Genomic DNA, 15,215 nt, shown 5'->3' with positions numbered 1-15,215 from the left:
TTCTGCTGTGTGTGTACTGTTCTATGGCACATTTGTTGCTCTGAGATTTTTTAAAATGCTTATTTTCAACTGTGGAAGTCTATGACTCTCCTGCCTTGAATTATGTGTAAGTAACAACGAAATATTTGGTTACAACTTGTGTCTGGCTTCCTGAAGTACCTAAAGCCAACCTGAGAATTAAACACAAAAAGAGGAAGTTTTAAGCTCACACTTCAAATACATGATACAGCAAACAAGACAGCTTTAACAACCTTAAACAACTTTGACTGAAGAAAGGAGGAGTCTGGCAACGTAACAGACGTCTAAAGTGACGAGATCTGACACAAGATCAATCATCATGTCAGACTCAGGGAAAAACAGGTACGCCTGATGTCTACATGGATCTAAGGTAACTGTAGTGACGATGGGGACACGAGAAACTCTTTACAATAGGGAAGAAAATATTTCCTTACATCTAAATTTTAACAACTTCAACAAAGTTCTTGCACACTGTGAAGGATCAAAATCACTTGACATAAACATTATTAATAAAGTGGGTACAAGTGACCGACTGTGTAGGATTCTATAATATATATATATATATGTCGGTAAAAGTAATTAGGCTTTGAGAAAGATTTTAGCACATAATGTGTAGTAACATTTAAAAAGCACTAATTGTAATCAAAATACAAACATATAAAGGCATTCTAACAATAAGCTACACTGAGCGCCAAGGGTATGACACTATAATGAAGATAAATGAATCATTATCACAGTAATAACAAAGGGCAAGAATATGTGACTCCCAAACTAATATAATCAGATGTAATAAATCATCCAAAGCGAGGAATGCTGTGCACGTTAAAATTCAACTGTGCACAGCAGACCAAATGAGCACTTTTCCCACTTTGAGGTGTTTCCGCTGTCAGTGTGGCGCAGAACACACCCATACTGAAACGCATGTTTAGACAGGGGCCTGATCATATTTCAGCCCACTGCAGCCCTCAGCCTGCGAGCTCTGGGAGAATACCAGGCGCAGCATTCCACCGGTGGCCTGCCTGGGGGTGGGGGCTGGCCAGAGAGGCTTTGTATGAAGGGGGACCATGACAGGCTGCCTGAGCTATCACACTCTGGTTTAGATGGGTCATCTGTTTGTCTGTGGCAGATGGATAAACAAGAAAATTCTCCAGTAAAACACACCTCACTAGAGCCAACACCTCACTCCAGCCAACAGACAGTGGGATAAATCTGGATAAACTACGATGTTTGGCTAAATAGTTTCTGTGTAGACTTCAAAAAACAGATTCATTTTTAGTGCGTTGCAGTAGCATGGTGCCTGCTATCTCTCCAGTAAATGCAAATGAAGGATTTACAATAATGCCAGTAACTTTTCTTCCAAAACTACATGCAAGTTGATACTAATGCAGTAATAAAGCAATACTGTCTTGTGTGATAAAAACTGCCCTCTTCCCTAGTTTGATTTCAGGTGTCTAAAATAACTGTGTGAAACTGGAAGGACTTCTAAAGGCAGCAAATAAATTTAGTATATGAGTTGTTCATTCTTTTATCGCTCAAGTCACACAGATATCGAAAGGCTCTAGTTGATAGTTTGGCGAGAAAAATATATGTTTACAGCATAGTTGCCCACACCATCATGTCATCAATATTGAGGGCAATATGTAGACCTAAAGATTTTTTTTTAGAGAGTTCAATATCAGTAATTCTACTAAATACCAATGGTAAGCCAGTATTCATTTACATGATCACTGCTGCTTTAAACTAGGAATGGGTAACGTGGTCTCCACTGCAAAAAGAAAAAGTGATGTGTATAAAATGGACAAGCAAGCACAAACATTCACTGTTCATTTCACTCAGCCTGAACAGCCAAACAAGTTCAGGAAATTGTTTCAGTTAAAGCACAGGAAAGGACAACATCTAGGTATAGCACAACATTACCAAACTCAAAGACAACAGTAGGGATGAACCATTATTTTCATTACTGATTAATCTGCAGACTATATTCTTGATTAATCAACCAAACATTTCGTCCATAAATGTCAATAAATAGTGAAAAATGCTCATCATAGTTTCCCAGGGGTCAAAGTGATATCTTCAAATTGCTTGTTTTGTCTGTCCAAAACCCAAAAATATATAATTTACATATATGACCAGCAAAAGTAGCAAATCCTCACATTTGAGATGCTGAAACCAGCAAAGGTTTGGCCTATGACTGAATCAAATACTCGATTATATAAATGGTTGCAGGATCATTTTCTTTTGACCTACTAATTGATTTATCACCTCATCACTGCAGCTCATATAAGACAGTTTTCTCTTATATCTCACAATTAATATATTATAGAGCTGAAACAATCAGTCAATTGATCGGCAACTATTTTGATAATCGATTAATCATCGAAGATGTTTTTTGAGCAAAAATGCCAAAAATTCACTGGTTGCAGCTGCTAAATTGTGAATGTTTGCTGGTTCTTAGTTTTCTATGACAGAAAATTGAATATCTTTGGGTTTTGTACCATTGGTTGGACAAAATAAGACATGTGAAAACCTCACCTTGGACTCTGGGAGGTTATGATGGACATTTTTCAGTTCTCTGACATTTTATTATAGAAGTGATCACTTAATTGGAAAAAAAAAAAAAAAAAGATCAACAGATTAAACAATAATGAAAAAAAAAAAAATTAGTTGCAGCCCTAATATATTACCCAGCTTGTTTCATGTGACAGCACTGTATGGTGAGAGACATGATCCCCATCCTTAGCTCACTGTATAATGTCGTATCAGCCAGGTTATGTCTGCCAATAGGGATATTTTTGTAGCTGTAAAGGACAACATGAATGCATGCAGAAACTGGCCCTTCATTGAACAGCTACGGTCAAATTTGCTCACCACATGTTATCACGACTTAAAATACAAGCAACGCTCTGCCTTAAATTAAGACTATGGGGTTGATAAATCATCTGACGGTAAACGAAGATATCGCCAGCTCTAATGACAGGCTGTGGGAACCAGTAACTCCACTGTACCTTGTACACGTCTCCATATGTGCCACTTCCCACCCTCTGAATGAGCTCGAAGTCCTGCTGAGGGTTCCTCCTCTGGATTTCGCCGCTTGGCCGGCGGAAGATATCCATGGTAGCTTGAACCAAACGACGCTTTTACATTTAGTTGGCTCGATCTGGTCTGATGCTGGTTTGATGACGCCGAGGTCCCGGAGAGAAGTTAATCGCTGTTACTCAGACGGTCCTTCCCCGTGCTCCATGTCCTGATAGAGAGGCTGAAGAAAAAGTTTTGGAGGAAAAGCATTAGGAGACCATAAATGCAAAATAGGTCCAACGGTAACACGAACATGACACGTTTTTTTATTTATGTTCTTCAGCGGTAACACAACTCACGGAAATATGGATGTTTTGTCACATACCATGACATCTGTCAGACCAATAACTTCGGTACTTATTCTCTCTTAAACCTACCCTCAAATTAAACTTATTTAGGGCTCACACTCACGCATATAACAACCAGAGGCCACTAAAATAACATTAGCTTGAGTATAACGCTAGCATGGACAGTTGTCATTCCAGCAAATAGCCAGATCCAGTTCTGACATTACTCTGGATGTGGTGAGTTAGGGGCTTAGCATCAAGCCAGCTAATGCTAACTAGCTAACGTTAACTCGGCTACGCCGCTGGTTCTAACTTCAACTGCGCCTACCTTTTACAATACAAACACGGTGGATGGGCGCGTTTTGCATTTTAAATCTTTTCCAGGCTTTTAATTGTACGATGGCGTCGAATAATCGCACAAGAAGAGAAAAGCGGTCCCCCTTTGTTATCGAGGAAACAGTAGTAAACTTCACTCGGCTGTTGCTGTTTGCCCTGTCTCCTTCGGTGCGAGGGCAGCACAGACGTTAGAGTCTAGTTCAGTCCTCGCAACAATGCCAGCATTAAGTTTAGCCGCTGACATGTCATTTCCCTCTGTTGGCAGTTTTAGACGAGCGTCAGGCTCATCTGTAAAATATTAACGTCAAGCGACATAAATAATGTGAAGTATTACTCTTGAAGGTACTCCCAAAAAAAAAAAAAAAAAATCTCCCGAAAAAGCAACAGTCTGTCCACCGCTAATCTCTGCGGAGTCGCAGTTACTGGATTCTGATGCTGCATTCAGGAGCTCCTCGTAAAATCTACACTCTCGGGGAAAAACGAGCACAATACAAAATGTCCGGTCCCACGACCACATTTAAACACTAAATAGCGGAATAATTGCGACATAACGGGGCATGTAATGAAAGTATTTGTTATTAGAAAGAGGGAGAACCCCTTTGTAGATCGACAGCGGCGTAACAATGATAAAATATTTATTCGGCAGTCCTCAGTGATGGATTATACGTAAGTACAATTACTTCAGTTCTGTACAGTTCTGAGGTAATTGAACTTACCCTTAGTATTTTAATTTTCTTCTACTTTGTAGTTCCACTCAACTACATTTTTCTTGCAAATAACTTTGCAGATTAAGATTTTAAAAACTCATAAACAAGCATATAAGATATGATGCTTTGCATTTTGTGAATGTAGCGGGTTGAGGTGGAGTAAATTTTATTTGCGTTAAATATTCTTGGAGAGTTTAACCTATAACAATGTATAGTATTTTATAAGATTGTGTGTTTTGTATGAAAACGCTTGACCTTCAAAGACCCTAGTGACTAAAGTTGTCAAATTAATACAGTGGAATTTAAAAAAAAAACGATGTTTCCCTCTAAAAGTGGAGTAGGAGTATATAATGGACATCCTCGAGCAAAGTACAGGCACTTCAAAACTATATTCAGGTAAATATACTTAGTTACCTTCCACCATCTGCTGCCTCAGTGGGCCCCTTTCCTCTTTAATACATCCATTCTTGCGTCTGTACAAGTAACTGACTTGACAAGTAAACACATGCAGCTGTAGTGGTTATTATAGTAATTAGAGTAATCAGTGAATACGTGTTTCAAACACATTTAAGACAGTTTTCCTTTTTTATTTTTGCAAAATACTCTAATTACTTTGTAAAGCTTTCGCTTTGAGGTTTTACGACATTGTAGAACTTTTTTTTTTTTTTTTTTTTTTAAAGTCATTATACGCTGAACATAAGACAAACGTGGAGAGCCATTTTACTCTGGTCCCCTGCGCCGAGAAAGGTTTGCTGCATTACTGCATTTGTCTTTATATTTTCGCCGCAGTGGCCTTTGCAAACTGATTTTACCGTAGAGTCTTTCAAATTATTTATTCAACCACCAGTAACAGCCTTCAATGCTGATATGCTAAAATTTTTAAATTGTAGATAAAAACATCCAGTTTATGTCCAGGTTTTTTTTTTTTGTGGGCCCTTCTCATGTCGGGGCCCGGGGTACTTACTTCCACTACTCCCCTCACTACTACACCTCTGCCGCTTCTTTATACCATCATGCAGCAGTTAACTCGTGTTCTGGTATTTACGACAGCGCTTGGAGGCGACACGTATTCCGAGCTCTGTGTAACCGGCGCCACCTACCGGCGGACGCCGGAAATGCGCGTAAGGCATTTGCTTAACCGGCTGAATGGAAAAAGCGCCTCGGTATCAGTTTGCGCGGGGGCCGTTCCCGGTGGTCGCGCTGATTTTAACACGACGACCGGTGAACCACGCGCACACGCACGCGCGCACCCCTCGCGGCCCGCGTTATTAGCCTCTGCTACTTCACGGCCCGGAGGAACAACAGACAACAGCGCCACCTGGCAGCGCCTGCGGCCGCCGCATCGCGCTGGGAATAATAGCTCCATCATCCTCCTGCGATAGGAGCATCGTTTCGGTGGAGATAGGGCATCCTCCCCACCCACGACACTCATGACTACCGACTAGGGCCGCTCATTAACGGACGAACGGAGGGATATAAGGACAGTATTATGTCGAAGCACCGTAAAGACAGAGACAGCTGGGGTGAGTGTACGTACAGCATTTGATATTTCATGCTTTCCTTGACGCACATCCCCTTTTTTTTTTTTTTTTTTTTTAATTTATTATTATTATTCCCGACGAGGCGAGGGTGTAAGCAACGCAGCCAATTACACGTTTGTCATAGACTCCACGATGAAAGGCTTGTCTTCATTTGTTGTGAGCAGTTTATTCTGATCCGGATTAAAATAATAATAATAAAAAAATATTTTAATGTGTCTGGCCGTGAGAAATACACCATGTTTGTGTTGCAGGACCCATCGGTCAATCGAGCATAAGAAAGCAGACATTTTTTATTTTTTATTTAACACATGTATAAATATGTCTTACCATGAAATATCCAAACTGTTTTCGATAATCTGCACACAGGAAATGCCCCCTTGTTGCGGTCCAGGCCATAAAAAGGCCTGAAAATAACCTTCTGCTATTATCGAGTTTATCACTGTGAGCCTCTCATCATGCTCTGTGGTGCATCTGCCATGAAATTATGTAATATCGCATCAGTAAATAGCTTGTCGTCACCCTCATCACCATCCTTCTACCCCTAATCATTATTGCTATCATCATCATCACCTCCAGCACCGCGATAATGAAGATAACCGGCATCCTGGTTGTCAGTGACATCACTCTGTGGCCCATGTTATGTTCAAACGCAGGCCGAGCGAGGGGGGAGAAAAATGACTGAATGGCTGTTTCAGGAGTGAAGGGAGAGAAAAAAAAGGGGGGGGGGTTGCTGTTTGTCATTAGAGAGTTTATCTGGTCTGACCCACTTCAAGCAGACCGTGCTTCTGACGTCTTCGGCTGTTTTAAGGCCAGCAGCAACATGATCGGGTTAACCAGGCGGGCTAGTGCCGGGGCCTGTGGGTGAGGCCTTTTTGCAGGAGATGTGAAGTCAAACTGAGAGTCCTCCTCTGGCCCGGGATGGAAACCTTGCTTGATTCCCCCCTTAAATTATTCACTGTGCATTCTTGGCACCCTTGCATTAATCTTTTAGCACGCCCTGAAATTTCTGCCTGTCACTGTGCCTTTGTGAGACTTATAGCCATGCTTACTTTGCAATTACATTCTAAACGGCAGCATCGCAGCCACTGAGATTGAAGTGGGTGAGGATTTTTTTTCCCCCTCCCTTGTTTCCCAAGAGATCTTATCCCATGCTTTGTAACACCTTACATCGTCTGATCCAAGTTTGTCGTAGCAAAGCGCACACATCACAAGCGCGGGGGTCTGGGAGCTAAAATTTCCCCGATCTCTGCCTCCGGATGGTCATGCGGCTTGCACACTGTACATGAGACAGCGGAGACTGAAAACACACTGAGTCACCGCCTTGGAAGGTCCGGAAAAAGCTGTGGGTGCACATGATCTCATTGGAGACAAACAGATGGGATGGATAGCATGTCTTAATTCATTATTATTGTTATGAACAGGCTTGCAGGCGAAGCTACTGATCTGGGGCGAAAAGGAATGAATAATGGACTCAACTTTCCTGACTGCTCGCCTAATTGAGCACTGAGGGTGCTTATCATCTCTGTGAATGTTTTACCTGACCTTCCGGTGCATATTATTAGTAATTATGTGGGAAAATATCAGTTTAGTTAAGATTAATCTTTTCCCTCTCTCCCCTGCCTATCCTGAGCACTAATACAAGTTTTTAATCCCCCCCCCCCACTCCCACTTGTCCTCCAGGGTCCCTCAGTGACAAAAATGTCTACGACTGGAGCTCGGAGGATGAGGAGCCCGACGGACGAGCCCGGCCCGTCCAGGTGCTGCTGGTGAAAGACGACCACACTTTCGAGCTGGACGAGGCGGCACTCAGTCGGATCCTGCTGGCGGAGGAGGTCAGAGACCGCGACGTGGTGGCCATCTCTGTGGCCGGGGCTTTCCGCAAGGGCAAGTCCTTCCTCATGGACTTCATGCTGCGTTACATGTACGACCACGTAAGTATCCGGTCCGGGGCAGGAGGTGGAGTTGAGCTTTTTGAACCTCAGTGTGACTTTGGCCGTCCTACCTCAACAAAGTAACAAAAATTATTCATTTTTTTTCCCTGCTGCACGAAGATAAACTTTAAATGTACGTTGTTTAAAAGAGGGGTTTGACTTTTGCATATTGGGGTTTGACCAAAAGCAGCTTTAATATCTGATATTTTATTTTTACGGAAAAGATAATAGTCATTCTTCTCTCATGAAAGTTCAATCTTTTCAGCAAAAAACTGCATTTAAATGTATCGCCTTTTTTTTCAGTGATGGGATATTTAAAAGGTTGGCAAGAAAATAAATAGGATGCAGTACGTAAATGACTTGAAATAAAGAATCAATTGGCAATAAAAGGATATGTACATAAATAGTTCAGTATTCAGTATTTAAACAAAAACAGCATGAGATTAACGGACCCATTGAACTTACCCTTCTGATCTCGTTGTGCTCAGGCATCGGAGAACTGGCTCGGGGATGCGGACGAGCCTCTGTCCGGCTTCTCCTGGAGGGGGGGCTCCGAGAGGGAGACCACCGGGATCCAGATCTGGAGCGAGGTCTTTCTGGTGGACAAGCCGGACGGAAGAAAGGTGACGTCTTAACTGTGCACCACTCGCTAGCTGGACAGAGTGGACTATCACAGTGCAGTGTGGCACAACGTGACAAATGACATAATTCAACATGACGCACTAAAACGCTATGATAACCTTTTCCCCGATGCTTTGAAAAGGTCTCTTTTATATTTTTACTAATATTGGCAACAGGTTTCCATAAGACTACTCTCTTTCACACTTAGACGAGTAAAACCACAGTTTGGTCGGGTAATTCGGAGGGAAGTCATCTTTTGCATTTAGACACTTCCAACTAACTTCTTTTACGCCTTTTTTAGCCTGCATTGAAGGCAGCAGCCAGGCAAAAGGAGAAGCCTGAGTGCTATTGGTTCCCATCTTTAAATTTTAATCTCAGTATAATGATATAGTACCACTACTGTGTCTTAAATACAGCAATGGTTTAGTCCTTTTAGGGCGACATTCAAAACGAGCTCAGGTAGTCGTTTTACTCATTTTCTTTGCCTGTATGTTCCGTCGCGTTCAAGCGCTCCTCTAACGATCCACACACTACATGACAGCTCGCTCTACTCAGCAGAATAGAGGCAGGAGAAACGTACAGACTACCTTGACCTTGCAGCTCAAGTCAGTGTGTTCATCTGTCTCATTACACAGGTCGCTGTGTTGCTAATGGACACCCAAGGCACGTTTGACAGCCAGTCGACCCTGAGGGATTCGGCCACCGTGTTCGCCCTGAGCACCATGATAAGCTCCATGCAGGTGCGCCGACTTTGACCCGTCCGACCCAGCTTTACTTAAGTGATGACTATGCACATTTATCTGAAAGAATGAGTAGGGGTTTGTATTTTTAGCCGAGGTGGGGGCGCGTTCCTAGGGATGGCGACAGCGCCCTGATCGGTCGGTCTGACCCCCGCTTTGGTCCAGACTGAAATATGCCAGCAACTATGAGATGCATTGCCCTGAAACTGGGTGCAAACATTCATGTTCCCCTCAGGATGAATTGTTACAACTTTGGTGAACCCTTAACGTTTCATGAAGCGCCATCATCGGGTCAAAAGCCTGACTAGCACTGACTGTAAACTCTTTGTTCTTTGACCATTATGTTTCCACGCACTAAAATGGTTTTATTGATTAGATATACTAAATTGTATACTTCCATTTGGAACTGCTTTAAAGGGATAATACTGTAAATTAATGTTCTTTTTCAGGTTTACAACATCTCACAGAATGTACAAGAGGACGACCTTCAGCACTTGCAGGTAACAGTGTCAAGAGTCAACACTAACGCATTACGGAGAGCTCAAAGAGCGAAGGTCCAGATTTGAGACCTGCACAGTATATATATATATCAGTAACTGGCTAAATTCCGTGGCAGAATCTTAACCAAACGGTTGTAGTTAACACACTGGTATTCAAATTCTGATTTTTATGTGCTCCCACAGACGTTCTTAAGCGTCCTAGCGGCTCCTGATCTCTCATACAAATGACTCTGGTGCTTGGTCAAAGCGTTTCACATCGTCACTGATTTTTCGTCTTATCTACTTTATTTCAGCTTTTCACTGAGTATGGCAGACTAGCAATGGAGGAGACGTTCCTCAAACCATTCCAGGTAGAGTCTCGCTTGCCGGAGTTGCGACAGTGTGCTAACTGAATACAAATAAATGACATTTAAACATTATCGCCGGTATTTATTTTGAGCAGCTTGAAATATTGAATTGAGGTTTGTTATGTAAGACAATTTAATGAGCAATGGGAAGTTTAGATAGTCACGGAAAAGGATTTAAAAGTGAACAACTGGCTGTAGACATGATTTGACCAGCATTTTCTCTCCTAGTCCATGATTTTCCTCGTTCGAGACTGGAGTTTTCCATACGAGTTTCCCTACGGCCAAGACGGAGGCATGAAGTTCCTCGAGAAGAGACTGAAGGTCAGTCGCCACTGATGTCACAGGGTTCGAAGGTCAATTCACTTTCACTCTCGTCAGTTTCCGCAACTGTGCATGTTGTACGTCTCGCTGATAACGTGCGGCTCGAAGGATTCGCTGAGCAGATTCGCATGAGGTTAACTAAACCAATCTGAATCACGGCCTGAACTTGATACGTGTGTTGGCGGTGTTTGTGGCGCAGATCTCCGAGAACCAGCACGAAGAGCTGCAGAACGTGCGAAAGCACATCCACTCCTGCTTCACCAACATCTCCTGTTTCCTGATGCCTCACCCCGGCCTCAAAGTGGCCACTAACCCACACTTTGATGGAAGAATTAAAGGTACACCCCAGCCATCTCTTTGTTTTACAACATGTGGTTCTTTCGTTAACTCTTTGATGAATGGCAGTGATTCTCGGGTGATCGTCAAAACCAGGACTGAAATGCAGGCAATATATCGGAAAACAGAGCAGATCAATGATCGTACCAGAACTGCCGTAAGTTCCGATAAGTGTTTCGCTTATTGGGCCCCAACACAGACTAAATAGGAATTTGCTGTTTTCACAAAGTACCTTTGCAAATACAGATAATCTGACTTGATGGGTTCCTTCTGTGGGTCAAGTTAAACGTAAAACGAGACAAAAATATGAAAAAAAAATCATGTAAAAAAGCAGGATTGATCTCTTAGACAGCATTACGCTCAGTAAGTGTAAACGCACTAGTTACAGTACTAACTGGATTAAAAACAGTAATGTGTAAAGAAATAAATAGAAATGTAAGAAATGTTATGAATATTTATGAGGTTGCAGGATATAAAAGAATAAACATATACTGCCTGAGGTGTGTAGAGCCATACAGCCAAACAGCAGGGTTGCGTATATACGAGTTGTGGAGGAGCAGGTGGTGCACTGGAGTTTTAGAGTAACTGCACTCAGGGGAAACAAGCTGTTTTGCGTGTGCCCGTGTCTGTTGCTGATCTTTCCCCACTTATTTCCTGGACCACAGTATACCAGCAGGTACTAGGTACAATTGAGCCAACACTGTTGAATTTGCAGCGCTTACTGCACGCGCTCACCGGCCGTTGTCTCTCCTCCTCTGTCTAGAAATCGATGGTGAGTTCATCAACAACCTGAAGGTTCTGGTCCCCTGGCTCCTCAGTCCTCGTAACATAGACGTGAAGGAGATCAACGGCAGCAAAATCACCTGCAGAGGCCTGTTGGAATACTTCAAGGTCTAAAAAAAAGGATCATGCCACTATGAAACACACAAGTCGGCACGTTGGAAGCCACTCGGGGTCTATAAATCAGACTTCTGCTGTTAAATACTTCGATACTAGAGAACCAACACAAATGCAAAATATTAAATGTTGGTTGTACATTTGCACATTCATATTATCGACGTGCCTTTCCCCTTGCATTGGATACAAAGTCACATATTGTCCTTTTTTAATGTGTCACAGTAACTGTAAATCTCTCTTTTTATCTGTGATTTAATTTGTTATTCACTTTATTTTTGTCCTCACTGTTTATTGCAGGCATACATCAAAATTTACCAGGGTGAGGAGCTGCCACATCCAAAATCCATGCTACAGGTACATTCTTTTCCTCATTGTTGTGTTAATGCAGAGACCTGTGTGTGTTTCCATATTGCTGACTATTAGTTGATAATGCTGTATTTATTGCAATTTACTTTACTTCCTCACTTTTATTTGTCTCAAGTAGATGTTTTGTATACAGTAGATGTGTATATAACGTATATAATACTGTAGTTTTAAAAGGTTTTTTTCAAGTTACTTACCTATGCCTCTGTTCTTGCACTTCTGACGCTGTGACACTTGAAATTTCCTCTGTGGGATCAGTAAAGTTAATCTTATACTATCTTAAAAAAAGTCAACACTATTTTTTCATGTGCTTCCTCTCAGGCCACAGCAGAGGCGAATAATTTGGCAGCAGTCGCAGCCGCAAAGGATCTCTACAACAAGAAAATGGAGGAGGTAGGTGAAGAGGACTTTCTCTTAAATCCCAGACCGTTCGCCAGCTGTAGCACCCCTCTTAAATTTGTCCGCTCTTTTTCCGTCACCAGGTATGTGGTGGCGATCGGCCCTTCCTGGCCCCCAGTGAGCTGCAGGCCCGACACAGCGTCATCAGGGAGGAGGCGCTGCAGGTGTTCCGGGGCGTGAAGAAGATGGGAGGCGAAGAGTTCAGCCGCCGCTACCTGCAGCAGCTGGAGGGAGAGATCGACGAGGTCTTTGTCCAGTACATCAAGCACAATGACTCCAAGAACATTTTCCACGCAGCCCGCACGCCGGCCACCCTGTTCGTGGTCATCTTTGTCATGTACGTGGCTGCGGGCATCACAGGCTTTGTGGGTGTGGACATCATTGCCAGCCTGTGCAACATGATCCTGGGTCTGGCGCTGATCACTCTCTGCACCTGGGCCTACATCCGGTACTCGGGGGAATACCGGGAACTCGGCGCCGTCATCGACCAGGTGGCTGGTGCACTGTGGGACCAGGTAAATCTACGAAAAAACACTGATGAAGTTAAAAACAAAGCTGGCTGTCTGGCTTTTTCAGTACTTGAATCAATACTCATCAAGTTCAGGTTCAGTTAATTAATAATGCGAGAGTCTTTGCGCAATATACGAAAAGATGAAAAACGTTTTTATACACGTATATGGTTTCATATCAGGTACTGGACTGGAGAAAAGCAAAAAATTATTTATTCTACATGCAGGACTGCAACCGAGCAGATCCTTTCACACACATGACTTTTTTTGATTAATCAGTTAGTCGTTTGGTCTATATATTGTCACAAAAAAAAAAAAAAAGCAACAAGTGCCTATCAGAAGTTTCAAAGTTTTCACTTTACAACAGTGTAAAACAGAGAAAAGCAACAAACCTCACATTGGAGAAGCTGACCTTTGTTAATCTTTGCCTTTTCGCTTGATAAATGACTGAAATGATTACTGACTATTAAAATAGATGGCAATTATGTTTCTGCTGATTCGCTAATCGATCAATTAATCGTTTCAGCCCTATCTAGAGGCCATAAGTGTGTATATCAGGGTTTCAGCATTTGCTCGGGACAAAATGCAACAAAACCTGTCTGTTTTCCGCTGATTAAGGGAAGCAACTTTAGTCACGAAAGATCGAGTGGAAGAAAAACTTTTCACAAAATCTTGACTGTGCAATTTTATGAAATCGGTTTGTAGTGAAGTCAAGGGTATAGGACCAGTTCTTACACTGAATCAGTGGTGAAAACAACAGAGAGCTACAACTAACAATTACTTTCATTATTGTTTATTCAGATTTTTTCCTACAAAATGTTATAAAATATTGAAGATACTCATCACGATTTTTCCCAAAGCCCAAGTTGGTCTATTCAGATTGCTTGTTTTGGTCCAAACAATGGCGCAAAACCCAAAGAGATTCAGGTTACCGTTATAGAAGACTGAGAACACCAACAAATATTCACATTTGAGAAGCAGGACCCAGCGAATCTGTGGCATTTTATTAACAATATGACTTAAAAAACTAATCTATGATTAAAATTGCTCCCCGTTCATTTTCTGTTAGCTGACTTATCGATTAATTAACTAAGAAAAAAAAAAAAACTACCCAGAATGCCCTGTGTTCAGCAAAGATGAAAACTGTACACTGAAGTACACACCTCTATGGTTACTCGGGTTGTACGGTATCTTTTAACCACTAGGAGGCAACAATCTCCTTTAGATCAGTGGCAGAGAATCCACCCAAGCTCGGATCCATTACAGCAACAATGAACTGTGTAGACCCTGTATGTGTTATGTTATATATGCGTGCATTCGCTCACACTATGTATATTTTTTTCTTTTTAATGCCTCTGCAGGGGAGCACAAATGAGGTAAGTGGAGCAGTCCTGGTGGGAATGTTTCTAACGGCAGAGATACACATAGAAAGCATGGACAGACTCTCAAAACCTATACTTTCACAATAATAGGAAACTCTGGTTGCCGAGACATGTTCGAATAAGTGTGTCACTCTACAGGTGACTTTGCTGCCTCTTCCTGTCACCATTATCCAAGACCAGATTACAGACTAGGCCACGGCCCCAGGCTTAATTCATGTGTTTAATGTAATTAAAACGAAGAAAATCTGGGCCCGTGTAATATTCCACCACAGAAAAGTGTTGCCCCTCGCTTTTCAAAATCCTGATTTTGCCCCCCCTCGCTTTTATTGTTTGATTTTCTTACAAAAGTCTCTCTGAACATTGTTCTCCTGCTGTGCCACCACCGAAGTTTGCCTCTCAGGCTACATACAGGCTGCCCTGTCTTTTTGGCAAAAGGTTGTTAGGGCTGTATTTTTTCATTTAGATCACTTTATAAGCCAGACCTACAACCTCGGAACAACTGTTCACGTTGCATAAAGAGTGGGAGGCGGGGGGGTTTGACAGGTTCCCAGCACCTCAGTGTTACCCTGAAGCCCAGTAGCAGATTAATCCTGCTTCCCCCCATCACTTTTCCTCCCAGCTGTGCCCCTGTCATGACACTTTTTTCAGCCATGCTGATGAGTTAAAATTTCTGCCTGTAACCACCATGTCCGTCTCTGCTCCACAGGCTCTCTACAAGCTGTATAATGTAGCGGCCAATCACAGGCACCTGTACCACCACGCCTTCCCCGGGCCTCAGGTGGAGGAGGTTGCCGAGGAGCAGGACAAGAAGAGGCACTGATTGGATAAAAGACAGAGCACAGCAGGGACTTCCTGGTGGCGGACCGGGTGGGGGGGGGCGGGCGCGGCGCGGCAGAGGAACATCC

The 15,215-nt window shown here is 42.6% G+C and overlaps 2 protein-coding genes across 10 annotated transcripts in view; one reads left to right on the top strand and one right to left on the bottom strand.

The window, feature by feature from the left end:
• map4k5 (mitogen-activated protein kinase kinase kinase kinase 5) overlaps positions 1–4,912 on the bottom strand; it is a 35,779-nt gene extending 30,867 nt beyond the window's left edge. For 4 of the 7 annotated variants that reach the window (XM_040137770.1, XM_040137774.1, XM_040137776.1 and 1 more), the window contains exons 1-2: positions 3,709–4,175; positions 3,024–3,274 (exon numbers count right to left, since the gene is read on the bottom strand). In XM_040137770.1, the coding sequence (XP_039993704.1) occupies positions 3,024–3,131 (108 nt within the window). In that variant the 5' untranslated portion in view covers positions 3,132–3,274; positions 3,709–4,175. Of the gene's footprint in view, positions 1–3,023; positions 3,275–3,392; positions 3,688–3,708; positions 4,176–4,837 lie in introns of those variants that run through there. The other 3 variants (XM_040137773.1, XM_040137772.1, XM_040137771.1) reach the window with 3 other exon arrangements.
• A 752-nt stretch (positions 4,913–5,664) lies between these two features.
• On the top strand, positions 5,665–15,149 carry atl1 (atlastin GTPase 1). 3 transcript variants are annotated; one of them, XM_040137779.1, is made up of 14 exons: positions 5,665–5,946; positions 7,645–7,895; positions 8,384–8,518; positions 9,152–9,256; positions 9,706–9,756; positions 10,050–10,106; positions 10,332–10,424; positions 10,624–10,762; positions 11,524–11,651; positions 11,955–12,011; positions 12,342–12,413; positions 12,503–12,934; positions 14,290–14,304; positions 15,017–15,149. In XM_040137779.1, the coding sequence occupies exons 1-14, from the start codon at positions 5,913–5,915 to the stop codon at positions 15,128–15,130; spliced, it is 1,683 nt and encodes a 560-aa protein (XP_039993713.1). In that variant the 5' UTR covers positions 5,665–5,912; the 3' UTR covers positions 15,131–15,149. The 3 variants fall into 3 exon arrangements, with proteins under 3 accessions (XP_039993713.1, XP_039993712.1, XP_039993714.1); XM_040137780.1 differs by having other exon boundaries at positions 5,913–5,952; XM_040137778.1 differs by lacking the exon at positions 14,290–14,304.
• The last annotated feature ends 66 nt before the right edge of the window (positions 15,150–15,215 follow it).

The sequence above is a fragment of the Xiphias gladius genome, chromosome 10 (genome assembly GCF_016859285.1).
Source record: "Xiphias gladius isolate SHS-SW01 ecotype Sanya breed wild chromosome 10, ASM1685928v1, whole genome shotgun sequence".
NCBI classification, from domain to species: Eukaryota; Metazoa; Chordata; class Actinopteri; order Istiophoriformes; family Xiphiidae; genus Xiphias; species Xiphias gladius.
This window is presented reverse-complemented; position numbering and strand designations above follow the sequence as displayed.